This window comes from Python bivittatus, unplaced genomic scaffold (assembly GCF_059951505.1).
Source record: "Python bivittatus isolate LINGU-HERP-01145 unplaced genomic scaffold, Pbiv_v1 ctg000350_np1212, whole genome shotgun sequence".
Classification (NCBI taxonomy): Eukaryota; Metazoa; Chordata; class Lepidosauria; order Squamata; family Pythonidae; genus Python; species Python bivittatus.
Window position 1 is genome coordinate 2,208,639 of NW_028277074.1, and position 15,198 is coordinate 2,223,836.

At 40.7% G+C, this 15,198-nt stretch overlaps 1 protein-coding gene across 5 annotated transcripts in view; it reads left to right on the top strand.

The window, feature by feature from the left end:
• The window catches only part of NECTIN3 (nectin cell adhesion molecule 3), a 73,839-nt gene that overhangs the window by 25,024 nt on the left and 33,617 nt on the right, over positions 1–15,198 (top strand). For all 5 annotated transcript variants that reach the window (XM_088144503.1, XM_088144504.1, XM_088144505.1 and 2 more), the window contains exon 2: positions 9,038–9,376. In XM_088144503.1, coding sequence (XP_088000629.1) covers positions 9,038–9,376 — 339 coding nt within the window. The remainder of the gene's footprint in view (positions 1–9,037; positions 9,377–15,198) is intronic.

Consider the following 15,198-nt stretch of genomic DNA (forward strand, 5'->3'; position numbering starts at 1 on the left):
TGAAATCCATCTGGGTCCGTCACCAGGATGGACCAATCAAATGTTCTGCCTCCCTGCAGAGGGGTATGGCCTTAGAGAAGCTCATAGCCGCCAAGACATGATCTGACCATGACAAGGGGACCAAAGATAGGTCCTCCAATTTCAGATTATGTAAGCACCACTTCAACAAGAACACCAAATCAAGTGTGTGATCACTAATTCTAGTCAGGCCCTGGATAACCTGGGACAGGCCCATGGAAGTTGTGGTTTCCATGAACTCCCGAGCTACCTCTGACCCCACCCTCAGGGATGGCAGATTGAAGTCCCCCAAAACTATAAGTTCGGGGAACTCCACCACCAGCCCTGTAGTGAGGTCCAGGAGCTCGGGTAGGGAAGCCACTATGCAGCAGGGAGGCTGGTACAGCAGCAGCTATCCCATCTGGTCCCTTGAGCCCAACCTATGAAAAAGGGTCTCACAACCAGGCACTTGTGGAGTAATGCCCCTAGAGGCCACCAGGGATTCTCTGATGACCACAGCCACACCCCCTCCCCGGCCCTGTAGTCAAGGTTGATGCCATACTTAATAACCAGCTGGGCACATTTCCAAGAGAAGAACCCCCACCCTTTGGTCCCAGCCAGGTCTCAGTAATACAAGCCAGATCATCCTTTTCCGCAAGAATCAAATCAGCGATAAGGGAAGCCTTATTCCAGGGTGATCTGGCATTTAAGAACACCAGCCTAAAACCCAGGCCTCCACACATCTGCTGACCAGGTAAATGGGTTGAGTTCAAGAGAGTGGAGCACAAGATCGGTATAAGGCATCGAGGTCGCATTCCCCGTGAGTAGCCTGCCCCTTGTCTCCTGCCATATTTCCCTTTATCTGACAACACCAAAATACATTGCCCTACCCTGTTTGCCCTACCAGCCATTCCATGCACCATCCTCAGACCTCTTGATCTAAAAGGGGAATCCCACTAACCAACATACAAACAGGGATAAGGTGAGCCCAACAGGTGCTATAGCAGTTGCTCTCAGCACCATCAAGCCACCACCCCTCCACTTACCTCAACACCAGAGAAGGTCACATCAACACCCCCTTCTCCCCTTTCATACTCACCTTGACTCCACTCCAACTCACAAGCACAACCCTACCTGGTTGGTCTCACCCACCCAGCAGGGAGCCACTCCCCCTCCCCTGGCCCTCACCTAGGGGAGAAGGGACAACCACATTCACCTGACTCTCACCAAGCACCCACCCCCACAACCCCAGGATCTCCTGAACGACCTCCCAGGGCAAGATCATAAGCCCATACAAGGATTGATCTAAAAAAATCAGACAAGCAGTCCAAAAAATGCTTGTCCCACGGTGTCCCAAGTGCCCCAAGTGCTGTTGCAGCTGCCAAGCGGTCAAATGCCTCCAAGAGTCCAAAGCTCTCAAATGCCAGTAAGAGTCCGAAGCTCCCCAAAACCAGTCAATTGGCCAAAAATCTAGCCAGTAGCCTACCATACTCTCCAATGCCAACGTGTGTGAGTAGGTCTGGCTGCCAGTGAAGGCCGGGGGGGGGGGTTGTCAGCTCCACTGCCATCATGCAGTCTGCACCATCTTCTGAAGTTGCAGTAGCTGCAACAGCTGATTCTCAGGGTCTCAAACTTGGGCTCTGGTCTAGCCATTCACCACACAGTAAAGGTAGTCTACTGGGTCCAGGGGAGTCCAGAGGGAATCCAAGAGATCCCAAACATCCATAAAATTCAGCCCCCTTCTCTGTCTTCACTCTCACCCACCCCTCTCCAATCTCTCCGCTCTTCTAATTCTCTGCCAATTGTCCAGCCTCTCATTCTTCATTCCCGCCCCTTATTCTAAGCTTCCTATTAATACAGTCCTCCACAATCCTCCATATCCACAAACCAACCTCAACATCCAAAGTTCTTCTGAAAAATCCTTCTACAAATCTCTCAGAGCACCATCGAGCATCCAAATGCACTGCCACCATTTTCAGACTTTTGCTAGAAACACTATTCTTTATTCTCTGGTGTCTAGGGTTCCAATCTCACTTTTCAGTTTTTGGCTTTTATAACTATTGTTTTGTTTTGTTTTACTTTGTCTGCATTTTCCCTTACTTTATTCCAGAATGTTCCTATGGTAGCCCTTGCTTATGGTCAGCTTATACGTTCACCCCAGGCAACAAAGGCATTTTTCAAAACTATAGTTAATTTTATCCTCCTGACTTGCAGTCTTCATCACCTGTTTCCTGACTTACTTTCTTTTGCAGCTCAGCAGACTTTCATCCACCTGCGATTGCCCCATTTTAAACAGCAGAGAGGACAAACCACATCCTATTGCATCCTTTGCTTTGCACTTTTAAGAAGTTATAATTTTAGCTACAAAAATGCTTTTAAGTGCTAACATTAAAGTAAGACAGCACATCAAACTAATGCAAATTTTAAAATTTGAATTCTAAAGTTTTCCAACAGAAGCAGGGAAGATATCTCCATTGAGGCTGCATGGAACAGGCTGGCAATTTTTTTCTGTTTTGTGTGGCCCTTCTTCTATCAAGATGGGGGGAGTTGTCCATATGGAATATTTTCAATTTGTAGATCTTTACTATTGGATTTCTTCTAAACAAGCCTTTCTCAGCCTTTTGACCCTCAAGGAACCCTTGAAATATATTTCAAGCCTCACGGAACCCCTGTACATGCAGGCTCAAATATAGGCCAGAAGTTATTTGTTTCTTGTATAGGCTTATATATGTGCATTAACAGTGTTCTTAAACTAAAAATAAAGAATGAAACCTACTTCTTTAATGTGAAACCTGTGCTTGTGTTTTGCTCCACAAATAATCAATCCTGGGCCAAACTCGAGATAAGCACACAGAGATTTTTTCAACTGAAATAAGATGATTTCTGTCTTTGCTTTTGATGCTTGTTAAACAAGAAAAATGCAGATCTCCTCTAGAGCAGTGATGTTTTGGGGCTGTCGCTGGGCAACACGGACTTCCAACTCCCTCCAAAGGTTTTCCATGGGGTTGAGATCTGGAGACTGGCTAGGCCACTCCAGGACCTTGAAATGCTTCTTATGAAGCCACTCCTTCGTTGCCCGGGCGGTGTGTTTGGGATCATTCTCATGCTGAAAGACCCAACCACGTTTCATCTTCAGTGCCCTTGCTGATGGAAGGAGGTGTTCACTCAAAATCTCACAATACATGGCCCCATTCATTCTTTCCTTTACACGGATCAGTCGTCCTGGTCCCTTTGCAGAAAAACAGCCCCAAAGCATGATGTTTCCACCCCCATGCTTCATAGTAGGTATGGTGTTCTTTGGATGCAACTCAGCATTTTCTCTCCTCCAAACACAACGAGTTGAGTTTAGACCAAAACATTCTACTTTGGTTTCATCTGACCATACGACATTCTCCCAATCCTCTTCTGGATCATCCAAATGCTCTCTAGCAAACTTCAGACGGGCCCGGACATGTACTGGCTTAAGCAGGGGGACACGTCTGGCACTGCAGGATTTGAGTCCCTGGCGGTGTAGTGTGTTACTGATGGTACCCTTTGTTACTTTGGTCCCAGCTCTCTGCAGGTCATTCACTAGGTCCCCCCATGTGGTTCTGGGATTTTTGCTCACCGTTCTTGTGATCATTTTGACCCCACGGGGTGAGATATTGCGTGGAGCCCCAGATCGAGGGAGATTATCAGTGGTCTTGTATGTCTTCCATTTTCTAATTATTGCTCCCACAGTTGATTTCTTCACACCAAGCTGCTTGCCTCTGTTTTTTTAAATAAATCACAATCTCCCGAGGAACCCCTAGGGACCTCTCGCAGAACCCTAGTTGAGAGACCTTGCTTTATACTTGAGCAAGAAGGCTCATAGCCAGGAATTCAAGATCATAATTCTAATAAGATAATAAAAGAGCCATTCATAACAAAGGAAACCAGAAAACTATAGGAAAATCAATGAATCAATGAATGATGCACATGCACACACACACACCTTCACTAGCTTGCTCAATCCTTGCTCCTCGTGGTTGATTAGATCAGCCAAGGTTGGATTGACACCTGTGTTAAAATGAGCAATGCATATTTGGTGGGGTGTTTTCCAATCTGTGTAAATATGGCAGTTAAAGGGCTTGAAAAAGCCCTTTAGAAATCTTATATTTATAGGCCAGGCCAATCTCAGATATTCCATTCCTTCATAAGATGATAAAGAAGTTGGTAGTTTCACAATTTCAGATATTTTTATATTTTTATTTTTATTTTTATTTTATTTATATTATAACATATTTATATATATTATATAGATATAGATATAGATATAGTGGCTGGATAGTGTAGTGGTTAGAACACCGCCTTTGATGCAGGAGACCGGGGTTCAAATCTATGCAAAGAGTGAACGAGACATCGACTCACTGATCCACCTGACACGGATCTACAGTGAGGACATTGAGAAGTCTTGTGGGACTTCCAGATCCAGATGGACAGGCAGGTACTGGCTAATCAACCAGACATCGTGGTAGTAGACAAAGACCAGAAGACAGCGGTAATGATAGATGTAGCAGTGCCAAGTGACAGCAACATCAGGAAGAAGGAGCATGAGAAGCTGGAGAAGTACCAGGGCCTGAAGGAAGAAATAGAGAGGATGTGGAAAGTAAAGGCCAAAGTGGTCCCAGTGGTGGTAGGAACACTCGGGGCCATGACTCCTAAGCTGGGAGAATGGCTCCAACAGATCCCAGGAACAACATCAGAGCTCTCTGTACAGAAGAGTGCAGTGCTAGGAACAGCTAAGATCCTGTGCAAAACCCTCAAACTCCCAGGCCTCTCGTAGAGGCCCGAGATTGAGGAAGACACGTACCACCCATAGGGGTGAGAGGGGAATTTTTTTATAAATAAAAAAAAATATTTATGGCTGCCCACTCCAGGCCCTAGGCAGCTTACAAAATCCCCCCCTCGCCAAAAAAAACCCTAGTAAAAACAGTTAAAAACATAAAACAACACAGACTGGACTAAACCATAACAGTAAAAAGAAACCATAACAGGGGCCCCACAAACACATTAACCCCAGGCTTGGGACCAAAGCCAGGTCTCAAGGGCTTTCTGAAACTCCAGGAGAGAGGGTACTGTCCGTGTCTCTGGGGGATGCTGTTCCAGAGCATAGGGGCTGCGGCAGAGAAGGCATACTTCCTCAGTCCCAGAAGGTGACAAAGTTAAAGAGAGACCTGGAATGCATCCATTTTGCTAGAAAGTACCTGCCAGGCAGAAACAATTGGAGATGGGCAATACAGGTAGTCTTCACTTACCAACCACTTGTTCAGCGGCCATCAAAGATACAACAGTGCTGAAGAATGAAACTTACAACTAGTCTTCAAAGTTGCAGCCGTCACAACATCCTTGTGACCACATGATCACAATTCAGGCACTTGGCAACTGGCTCACATTTACAGTAGTCGCAGCATCCCACTGTCTCATGATTGCCGTTTGTGACCTTCACAGCCAGCTTCCAACAAGCAAAGTCAATGTGGAAGCCATAGAAAGCCACAAGTGGCGGTCACCGTGACATCACACTTAGTAACCCACGGTGATTTGTTTAATGACCATAGCTGGAACTGACATAACTGATGTCATAGGTCAGCACAGTTACATGACATCGCGCTTAACAACTGCACCACTTAGCAATAGAGTTGCTGGTCCCTGTTGCAGTCAGTAAGCGAGGACTATCTGTATTTGGGTTAAATCAATTATATGGACTAATTTCATTTAAAGTTTCATCTAAGGATGTACTAAAACTACTTTGCTCATCTGGGTAGTTGATCTGTGGCAGAAACTAGACTGAGCTGTGCAGTCCTACTGGTTCTTTTGGACATTGCAGTGATTTTTAGTACCATAAATCATGGTATTCTTCTGGACTACCTGGTAGGTCGGACTTCAGAGAAGCTGTCTTGCACTGTCATGGTGGTGCTGGGGAATGACTGTTTTATAGATGATTGTACCTTGTTCTGTTTAACAACTACATAAAACTGCTAGTAGAAGGCATTTTGAATTTTAGTGTCATGAATATGTTGGTATACAGTTCCGCCTAGTTTGCCTGGTGCTACTCTCACAGAAAGAAATTTCTGAACCTTCCTGAGCCAGTCAGACTTGATGGCAATTATCCATAGTTTGATTATAACCAGTTTTGGCAATCCTTGAAAAGTATCCAGAAATTGCAAAGGGTGGAAAATGCAGCAACCTGGTTGGTCATACAGTATTTGTACTAAAGATCAGCTCTAGGTGCTAATTGCCTACTGGGCACAATTTAAGGTACTATTGTTTTAAAGTTTTAAATGGTTTAGGATCTGATAGCCTCTCCCACTATGAATCTCCCTGTTTACTTACATCAGCCCTACTGTTATGAAATGTCCTGGTTAGTTAGAGAGTCTCTTCTAAGATACACCTACTGTCAGAATATCAACTACCAGATAAAATGGGAGAGTTTCTCCTTTGGGATTGCCAGGCTATGGAATGCAGCCCCAAATGCAAGTGCTTGGCCCCCATACTCACAGTTTTGAAGAAGATGGCAAACTTTTAATTATCATTTTAATGATACTGACTTTTTAAAATGTTGGTTATATTTATTTCACCATTCTATATTTTGTGATATACAGTACATTATTGTTATGAGCCACCTTAAGCACTATATAAACAGAAGAACAATGTATCAGTTATAAATATAATAAAATTTAAAAACATTTATAGCAGCTTCCTCATATGATGGCTTTTGATGGTGAAGCAGAGATCTGCATAAAGGAACAGGTTTGGAACTACTAATAAAAACCAAGAATCATAGAAACAGAAAGTAAGTTGGTATCAAATATAGACTCAATGAAAGGCCCTCTGAAATAACTCAGTTTTTAAAGTTTCCTGGAAACCAACAAGGAGTGGCCAGTCTGATTTCTGTTGGGAGGCTATTCCAAAGTACTGGCAATGCCACAAAAAAGTAGCTCTGTCTAGTCTCAGCCCCCAAACCTCTTGGAAATGTGTAATTACAAGAAGTTTCTCCCTACCTGTTCTAACTGACCAGGCTATATTGGTTGGAACAGACAGTCCTGAAGAAATCTAGGTGCCAATCCATAAAGCGCATTATAGGTCAATACAGTACCTTAAATTATGCCTGGAAACTAATTATAATCAGTGTGGAGCCTGCAAAATCAGTGTTATTTGCTCCCAGCTGTGAGCACCAGTAGGCAACTGAGTCACTGCATTCTGAACCAGTTACGATTTCTGAGTAGCCTTTAAAGGCAGCTCCATGTAAAGCACATCACAGTAATCAAAATGGGTTGTGATGAGGGCATGGGTTATATTGTAGTCAGGTACTCTTGCCCCAGTTGCAGCTGTATACCAGCTATAGGTGGGCATAGGTCCCTCTCAGTATACCTCCACCTGCTGATCTTGGAGGAGCCATGAATTCAAAAGGTCCCCCATATTGCAGACCTGCTGTTTCATGCGCAGCACCTGCCTGTCAAGGAACAACTCTGGCAGCTGCAGAGAACCCCAGTGGAAAAATAACTCCATCTTATTAAAGTTGAATTTCATCCTATTTTCTCCTATCCAAACCCTTACAACATCTAGGTGCTGGGAAAGACATCAAAAGCATCTTCCTTATAGCCTGGAGTAGCGATTTACAATGGATTATTTATAAGGTGGTGATAGCTGGATAGCTCCAGTGCATAATGATAATGGAAGAATGGGGGATGGGGTTTTGAAAATATTTGGAACTTTCATATCCTCTGATTGAATGTGATCCAGGGTAAATAATTATTCTGTTAGGTGACATGAATGGGTTGATAGGACTAAGATGAGAGTGTACAGAAAAATGTACCGGACCATTTGGTGATCCAAGAATGAATGAGTGGTGATTGTCAAGAATTTGCTTAGAAAAAGTCTTGCTTGCCTTAAATACATGGTTTAAAGATAAGTCTGTTTATATATACACATGGAAGAGAAATAAATTTAAAAGCCCAATTGGTGTTGTTATTTATCTTTGTGAAAAGCAGGCTTCAAGCCTAACATTCAGAGCTTCTTATGCCAGACAAGCTCAGGCGTACCCAGCAAACATGTTCAGTCAGGTATGGACTTTTGCATATAAGTAAGAATTACATTCATCTCAAATCTTTCCTACTTAGTTAGGAAGAGGTTTCACTGTTTGGAATACTGAAAGCAAAACTCCAGAAACATGGGGCAAGAAATTTCTGTGCCAGAGCTAGGGCATACAATTTCCCTAACAGCTCTGATAAATGGCTAGAATTAATCTGGAAGAGGATTGAGGGAGGTCTAGAGGACTTTGCTTAAGGATTCAGTTTATTACTAAGGAATAGGTAGGTACTCTAATTGAATGTGTATTAAGTCTTTTTTGTGTTTTTGTCTAGCTTGAGAAGATTTCAATAAAGAGATAAGTAATGCTAAAATCCAAATTAAAAACTATAAGATTAAAATTAATTGCATGAATCAATTCCACATGTAGGAAAATACAGTGTTAGTCCACTTCTAAAGTAGGGCTTCATTAAAGTTTCACATAGTGTGATATAATATAGAGAAAAGTTATCTTAAATGGTAACACAGGTGAGTGAATTTGTCTAATCTGCCTAATAGCTCAAGTCTTCAATTATTTAAAATGAGAGAGAAAGTATAACAGGGAAAAAATATGATCTTGTATTATTTATCTTTCCTTAGCTTACCTGTGTGTTAATTAAATAATCCTGTCTTAAGTAATGCAAATTCAGCAACTGAGTGTATTATTTTGGAGTCTTTGTTTAACAGAAGATATGGAACATAGTTATCTGGGTGACCAGGGAATATCTTTAGGGGTTCCAAGAAAGAGCTTCTAAAGTCTCAATAATAACTATAACATAACAGGGTATGGGTCAAAGATTCATTGGGCTCTGAGCCACATGAGCAGTGTCTGTCTGCATAATGAACCTTCCAGTATCTGCCTTCAAAAAGTGCTGATGGAAAAATGTTAATTATCCTAAAAAATACTTGTGGAGCATCAACTGATATTTTGTCCTATTTTGTCCCTCTTTTTTAGGTGCCTTAGCTGGACCAATAGTTGATCCACATGTGAGAGCAGTTTGGGGAAAGAATGTTACATTGAAGTGCATAATTGATATCAATGAAACATTAACACAGATTACATGGGAAAAGATACATGGGAAAAGTGCTCAGACTATTGCTGTTCATCATCCTCAGTATGGAGTTTCTGTTCAAGGAGAATATCAAGGAAGAGTATTATTGAAAAACACCTCGCTAACTGATGCTTCTATCATCTTAATTAATGTTACCTTTTCTGATTCTGGAGAATATGTATGCAAAGCAGCTACATTCCCTCTAGGAAATTCCCAATCATCAACAACTGTAGCTGTATTGGGTAAGCCTATTTTATATTTATTTTGAAAATGTTTCATCCAAAATGTTTGAAAGTCAAAACTAAAACTAATAAACCTTACTATGAACAATATCCAAAATTCATTTATATATGTAGGTTTGATCTCCTTTTAATAATGGAGGAAACAGAGATCCAATGGAGATATCCTGTTGAAGGAAAGGTGCAGATTACTTCTAATCATTTCTCTTGCCCTTGCTGCCCTTAATCCAACTCCCTATTTAGTTGCAGATTGTCCTTGACTTTCCAGAGCAGATATTCAGGGGCATAGATGGCTGTAAAAAGAGGCAAGGAGGTTTGGAAACAATTCAGCTTTTACCAGCAGGAGTATTTAGTTCATCACACAGTTTGAATCTTTTAGTGAATGAGCAATTCTAAGAATAATTACCACATACCATATCTGAAGAAGGGAGCTTCTGATTTATTTTTTCATTTAAGAGAGTTGCCTACAGATACTTTTTTTTTTTTGGTTTGGAAATGTGAAAGCAATGAAAAAAAATGGGGCAAGGGGTCCCCCTTTGGGAGAATGTGGCTATAATTTTTCAGCCCTCTTTGTTTTTTTGAAGGGGAGGAAATGAAATATATGCAGTAATTTTTCCATCCACCTTTCAAGTGTCAAGTTACTTTTTCGTTTATAAAATACACCATATGTGAATTGGCTTCCTCATGAAGGTATGCTTTTCTGTAATAAATGTGTGTTTTTGCTATGTCTGCTTCTGTGCTAATGCTGTGGGGCATAGTGAGGATAGGAACAGATCCACCAACTCCTAGATCAAATTAGTAAGAGAAAATAAGGCCTTAGGTGGAAAAAAAATCCTAAATTATTCTCTTCTGAATAATATCCCTTTTGGATAAAGAAATGTACGGGTAGTCCTCATTTAGTAACTGGTTCATACAGGAACCATTCGCAGTTAGATGGTGATGAAAAAGTAACTTTGTGAACTAGTCCATGTATTTATGACCTTCACAAGTCTGTAAAACAAAGGAAAGCTGAAGTAAGATCATAAGCACAGTTGCGGTTTCACTTGGTGACCATTTAACTTAATGACTGAGTTGCTGGCCCCAATTGTGGTCACTAAACAAGGACTACCTGCATTCTTATTGTATTATCTGAGATTTGTAAATTATGGTAACAAACACCAAGAAAAAAAAAACAGGAAAAAAACTTCAGGCTTCCAGTATTCTTTAATAAGTTAGCCAAAATGTTCTGCCTCAAATAGTTGGAAAGCCAGTTTGAAATAGATCTGGATAATGTTCATTGAAGATTCTCTAACGCTGAGACATAATACTTAAGTACATAGGTGAAAAATCAAATATTTGAAACTAGCTAGAAAGGTGAAAAATCAAATATTTGAGACTAGCTAGAAATTACTTACGTGGTAATCAAAGTTTCAGTTAAAGCTGGGTAGAAGTATAAATTCTGAAAAAAAAAAAAAACTTAACAATTCTGTTTATCAGGTCTGATAATCATAATACCATATTTTTCCATCAATAAGACGCCCCCATGTACATGACGACCCCCACTTTTCCAACCCAAAATTAAGAAATCAATATTTTAAAGATAGTGCAGAACACATTTTTATTTAGTAATTAGTTAACATTTACCTGATACACTTAGTGGGAGGAGGTCCAAACCGTCTCTCTGCAGCTCTATTTCCATGCTCTTTTGCATAACTGATTACATTCAATCACAAGTGAAACTGCCAATAGCTTGTCTCTGCAAACAGACTTCCTCTAATTGGTTTGTTCAGCATCAGCTGACGCCAGTTACATAAGGCTCATGATTGGAGGAAGCCTGTTTGCAGAGTCAAGCTATTTCACTCGTGATTGGAGGCTAGAAATAGGAGGAAGCCTGTTGGCAGAGACAAAGTATGGGCAGTTTTGCAACCACGCGGTTCTCTCCTCGGCTTACTTCCTTGAATAAGACGCCCTTCAATTTTTAGCGTAAGGATTTTAGAAAAAACTATCGTCTTATAGTCGGAAAAATACGGTACATCAAGTGCTATGTTTTCATTCCAGATTTAAATATTGTTTCACTCCAGATTTAAATATTGTTAAATATCTTTTTTCTCTCCTATGGAGTAACATCAAATATTTCATTATATTTTGCATATCTGTAGCATTTCTGTTAGGTCAAATATAATAACAGTCTATTAATATCATATATGCTTTTGACAGTAATATCCATCCAAAAGGGTGGCTATATTGGTGTAGAGAGTAAGAAAGATGATCTTGATGGAGATATGCAGGAACTATTATTTAGACAAAAGGGTCTGAAATATTTTTTTTTTGTTTTAATCCAGAGCAGTGAGATAAATTTGGAAGCAGCTTATGCAGACACCTTTCTTAATTCACTGGGATATAAAAAGGAAGGGAAGGATAGCACAATCATACCTGCAAGATTCTGTTATAGCCAATCTCAGTAAAAGTAGTTTTAGCCTTCATGTGGAGTTGATTTTCTGGTCTACCTAGTGGTGCTCACATGGTTGTCTTGGGGCAACCTTCAAGACTTAAACATTTATTGTTGATAAGCTTCCATGGAGCATAGTCTGCTTTGCTTCCAGAAATAATTATAATGACAAAAGTATTAACAGTGTGTGATTGAAGTTCATATACATTTAACATAATGCCTCATCATGCACTTCTAAGTGGCTGTTGAATAAGGTTTTTGTATACATAATTACTATACAAGGAAAGTATTTTTTGTTTTAATGTCTGCCACTTTTTATTTAAATGCTAAGATACACCTTGATTCTCTATCATCATGTGCCTGTGGAATTAATATTTATCTTAGTTTTTACTATTGTTCTCTAATATCATCTTTATTTGTATTAAATAATTATTAACAGTTGTATGCATTGGAGTAATATATTTGGTACTGCTTATATATCATTTGGAACTTACTATTGAATGACTTTTCATTGAAATTACAACATTGGAAGGATAAATCTACTAGCAACAATGTTGATATTTATTTTCTATTAATATTTGGAACTAGTCCTTTTTTGACAATGGGACAAGAAAGAATTTTTAGTCAGTTCAGTCAACAAGCCTCTTGATAGATTAGGCACTGAACGGTGCCAACTATGGCAGTCCTCTAATAGCATCAGTCCCAACAGGCAGACTAGACACCAAGCTTCAGCAGTTGCCCAATAGCCTTTGCTCCAGCTGTGACAGTAGCTAGCAACCCTCCAAGGGCCAGGTTTGTCTCAGAGGCCAAGGAAGGTGATACAGAAACATTCAAACCTCTCAGGACATAGCAAGGTTATGTGAATTAGTTTTTCCTTCTGTCTTTCACCAGAATGGAAGCAGTAGAACTGAGGAGTGCCAGAATGTAGCAATATGTAAGAGAAATGGGTTTGAGCCCCAGTAGAACAGCGAAGACCCAGGGCAGCCTAACAGCATGGTGGTTCAGGATTCTGAGGAGGAACAGGCTGTGATTGAGTCCAGTCTATCCACAGAGAACATGGAAGTTTCAGCCCTATCCCTCCTTGAGTGGAGTAGTCTCTAGAGCTGAGTTGTACAGAATATTAAATCAGCTCATTCCAAAACAAGCAGGAAGAGATTGGAAACAGTCATCTTTACTTTCAGAAGCTCATTAAGCAGATCCTACCTTTCTCTGTCATCTGTTTACTTGAACCTAGTTTTACCTCTTTTGACATGCTCATGTGAAAAAAAGAAGATACCCAAACAGGCACAAAGAAAAGAGATTCAGAAAGGAGATGGACATCTATCCTGACAACATTAGAGACAAAGGGACTGAAAGAATATCTCATGCTCAGGATCCTCAGCTTTCATTGTACTGAGTAATGAGGAATCATAATATTTTTCAGGCTGTTTCCTAGAAAGCTGGATTGGAACAGATATACAGGAACACAAGGATATAAAAATGGCAGATTTACTGTGGAAATGCTGAGAAGCCATTATGAAAGAATTCTAGCAACTGCAGGGTACCAAATATGAGTTCTGTTCATATTGCAATGTTCAAATTTGTGTATTTCCTTCTTCTGCCTATTCTATGAAGCTATTCACTTGGCCAGGAGAAACAATTGCTCCTTGTTTTGATACTAGATATGGTATCAGGCAGTTTACTTCTCACTATTTGAAAACCAGCTCTTATACCAGTCAAGGAAGTCAAAGATGGGGCAATGTGACACATCTGAGACCAAATCCACTGGGGTTTGGATTGAGAGCAAAGTTTGCCTTCACATGATGCCTTTGCACAATTAACACCCTCACATCAGAGGTTGTTTAGTGTTCATTTATTTCCAGTGATATTTCTTAAGTCAGCAAAGTCATTAGATCTCTTCCTCAGCAAATGTACAACCAGTACTCCAAGGAATGAAATGAATCCAGAAAGAAGAACTGTGCATCAGGACTGCAGCCATCCTTTCCGTCATCACCTGACTTTAGTAATATGGGCATGAGAAGTGTTTGAAAATACTGTACTTAACACTTCTATTATTATATAATTCCCTATGAACTAAGTTTAATATTTTTTTATTCAGCACTTTATTCAGTACCAGAAATAGTTTAATTTTAAGAACTTTTATCCTTCCTAACCCTCAGCTGTGCATGGCATCTACAACTACTCAATCTTGGCTGATTTTAAACAAGCTAAACAAGATGGGAAATTATCAGAGTTTGGTTGGGAGACTACAGGTAGTCCTTGCGTAATGACGGTAATTGGGACTGGAATTTCTGTTGCTAAATGATGTCATAATGTGTGATATCACATGACTGCATCACTTAGCAACAGCAATCCTGGCAGTCCCCATTGCTGTCGTTAAGCAAGGACCTCACATGACCACAATTTGTGACTTCCTGATGGCTTCCAACAAGCAAAGTCAATGGGGAAGCTGGCAGGAAGGTACAGTACAAGTCCCTGTCACAACAAGCATTTCCTTAGGTGGGTTGCCAGGTTAGGGTGGATGCTGTGGCACGGCACAAGTGTGGGCGGGTGGGGCTGCTATGGCCTGGTGCAAGTGCAGGCAGGCCATCCGGGAACTTCTTAGATGAAAATGGCAGGAGTGACTTGCGATCTCCTCCCGGCTTCCTCATTGACTTTGTTTGTGGGAAGCCAGCAGGGAAGGTTGCAGATGGCAATCACATGACCGCAGGACACTGCAGCTGTTGTAAGTGCAAGCTGGTTGCCAAGTACCTGAATCATGATCACGTGACCATGGGGATGTTCTAACAGTTGCAATTTCGAAGACCAGTCATAAGTCCCCCTCATTCAACACTATCATAACTTTGAACAGTCACTGAATAAATGGTCATAAACTGAGGGCTACCTGTACCAGGAAATTCCAGAGCTATAGGCTATAGTAGGTAGGATGAGGGCAGTAGCAAACAACTTATGAATTGTTGCCAAGAACATATATATCCATGAAGTCAACTACAGGCAAGCTCAGTTCAAAAGAGACTTGACATGTTTTTATTCTCCCTAAGGGGGGATGGTTCACTTTGCCTAGCAACACTTCTCTTTTGGAATATATATAGTTTCATTTATTTGTAAGGATTTTTAAAAATAATTTCTATTAAACTAGTGAAATACAAAAGAAAAACTATACATTGAATGTGATAACACAGTGGGGGGGGGGACTAATTATAATGGTTAAATAAATAAAACTCCATATGGTAAGTATAAAAATCCATATGACACATATTAGTGAAGAAAGCCTAATGCAAAATCTCTGCACAAGCCCCACACCCTCTTATGTATTTTGTATCTTTCCTTGTATTCTCTAGTAAAACTTCAGTTTTTTCTTTGCAAGTACTGACTGGGAAAAGCAAGTGAGGGTGAG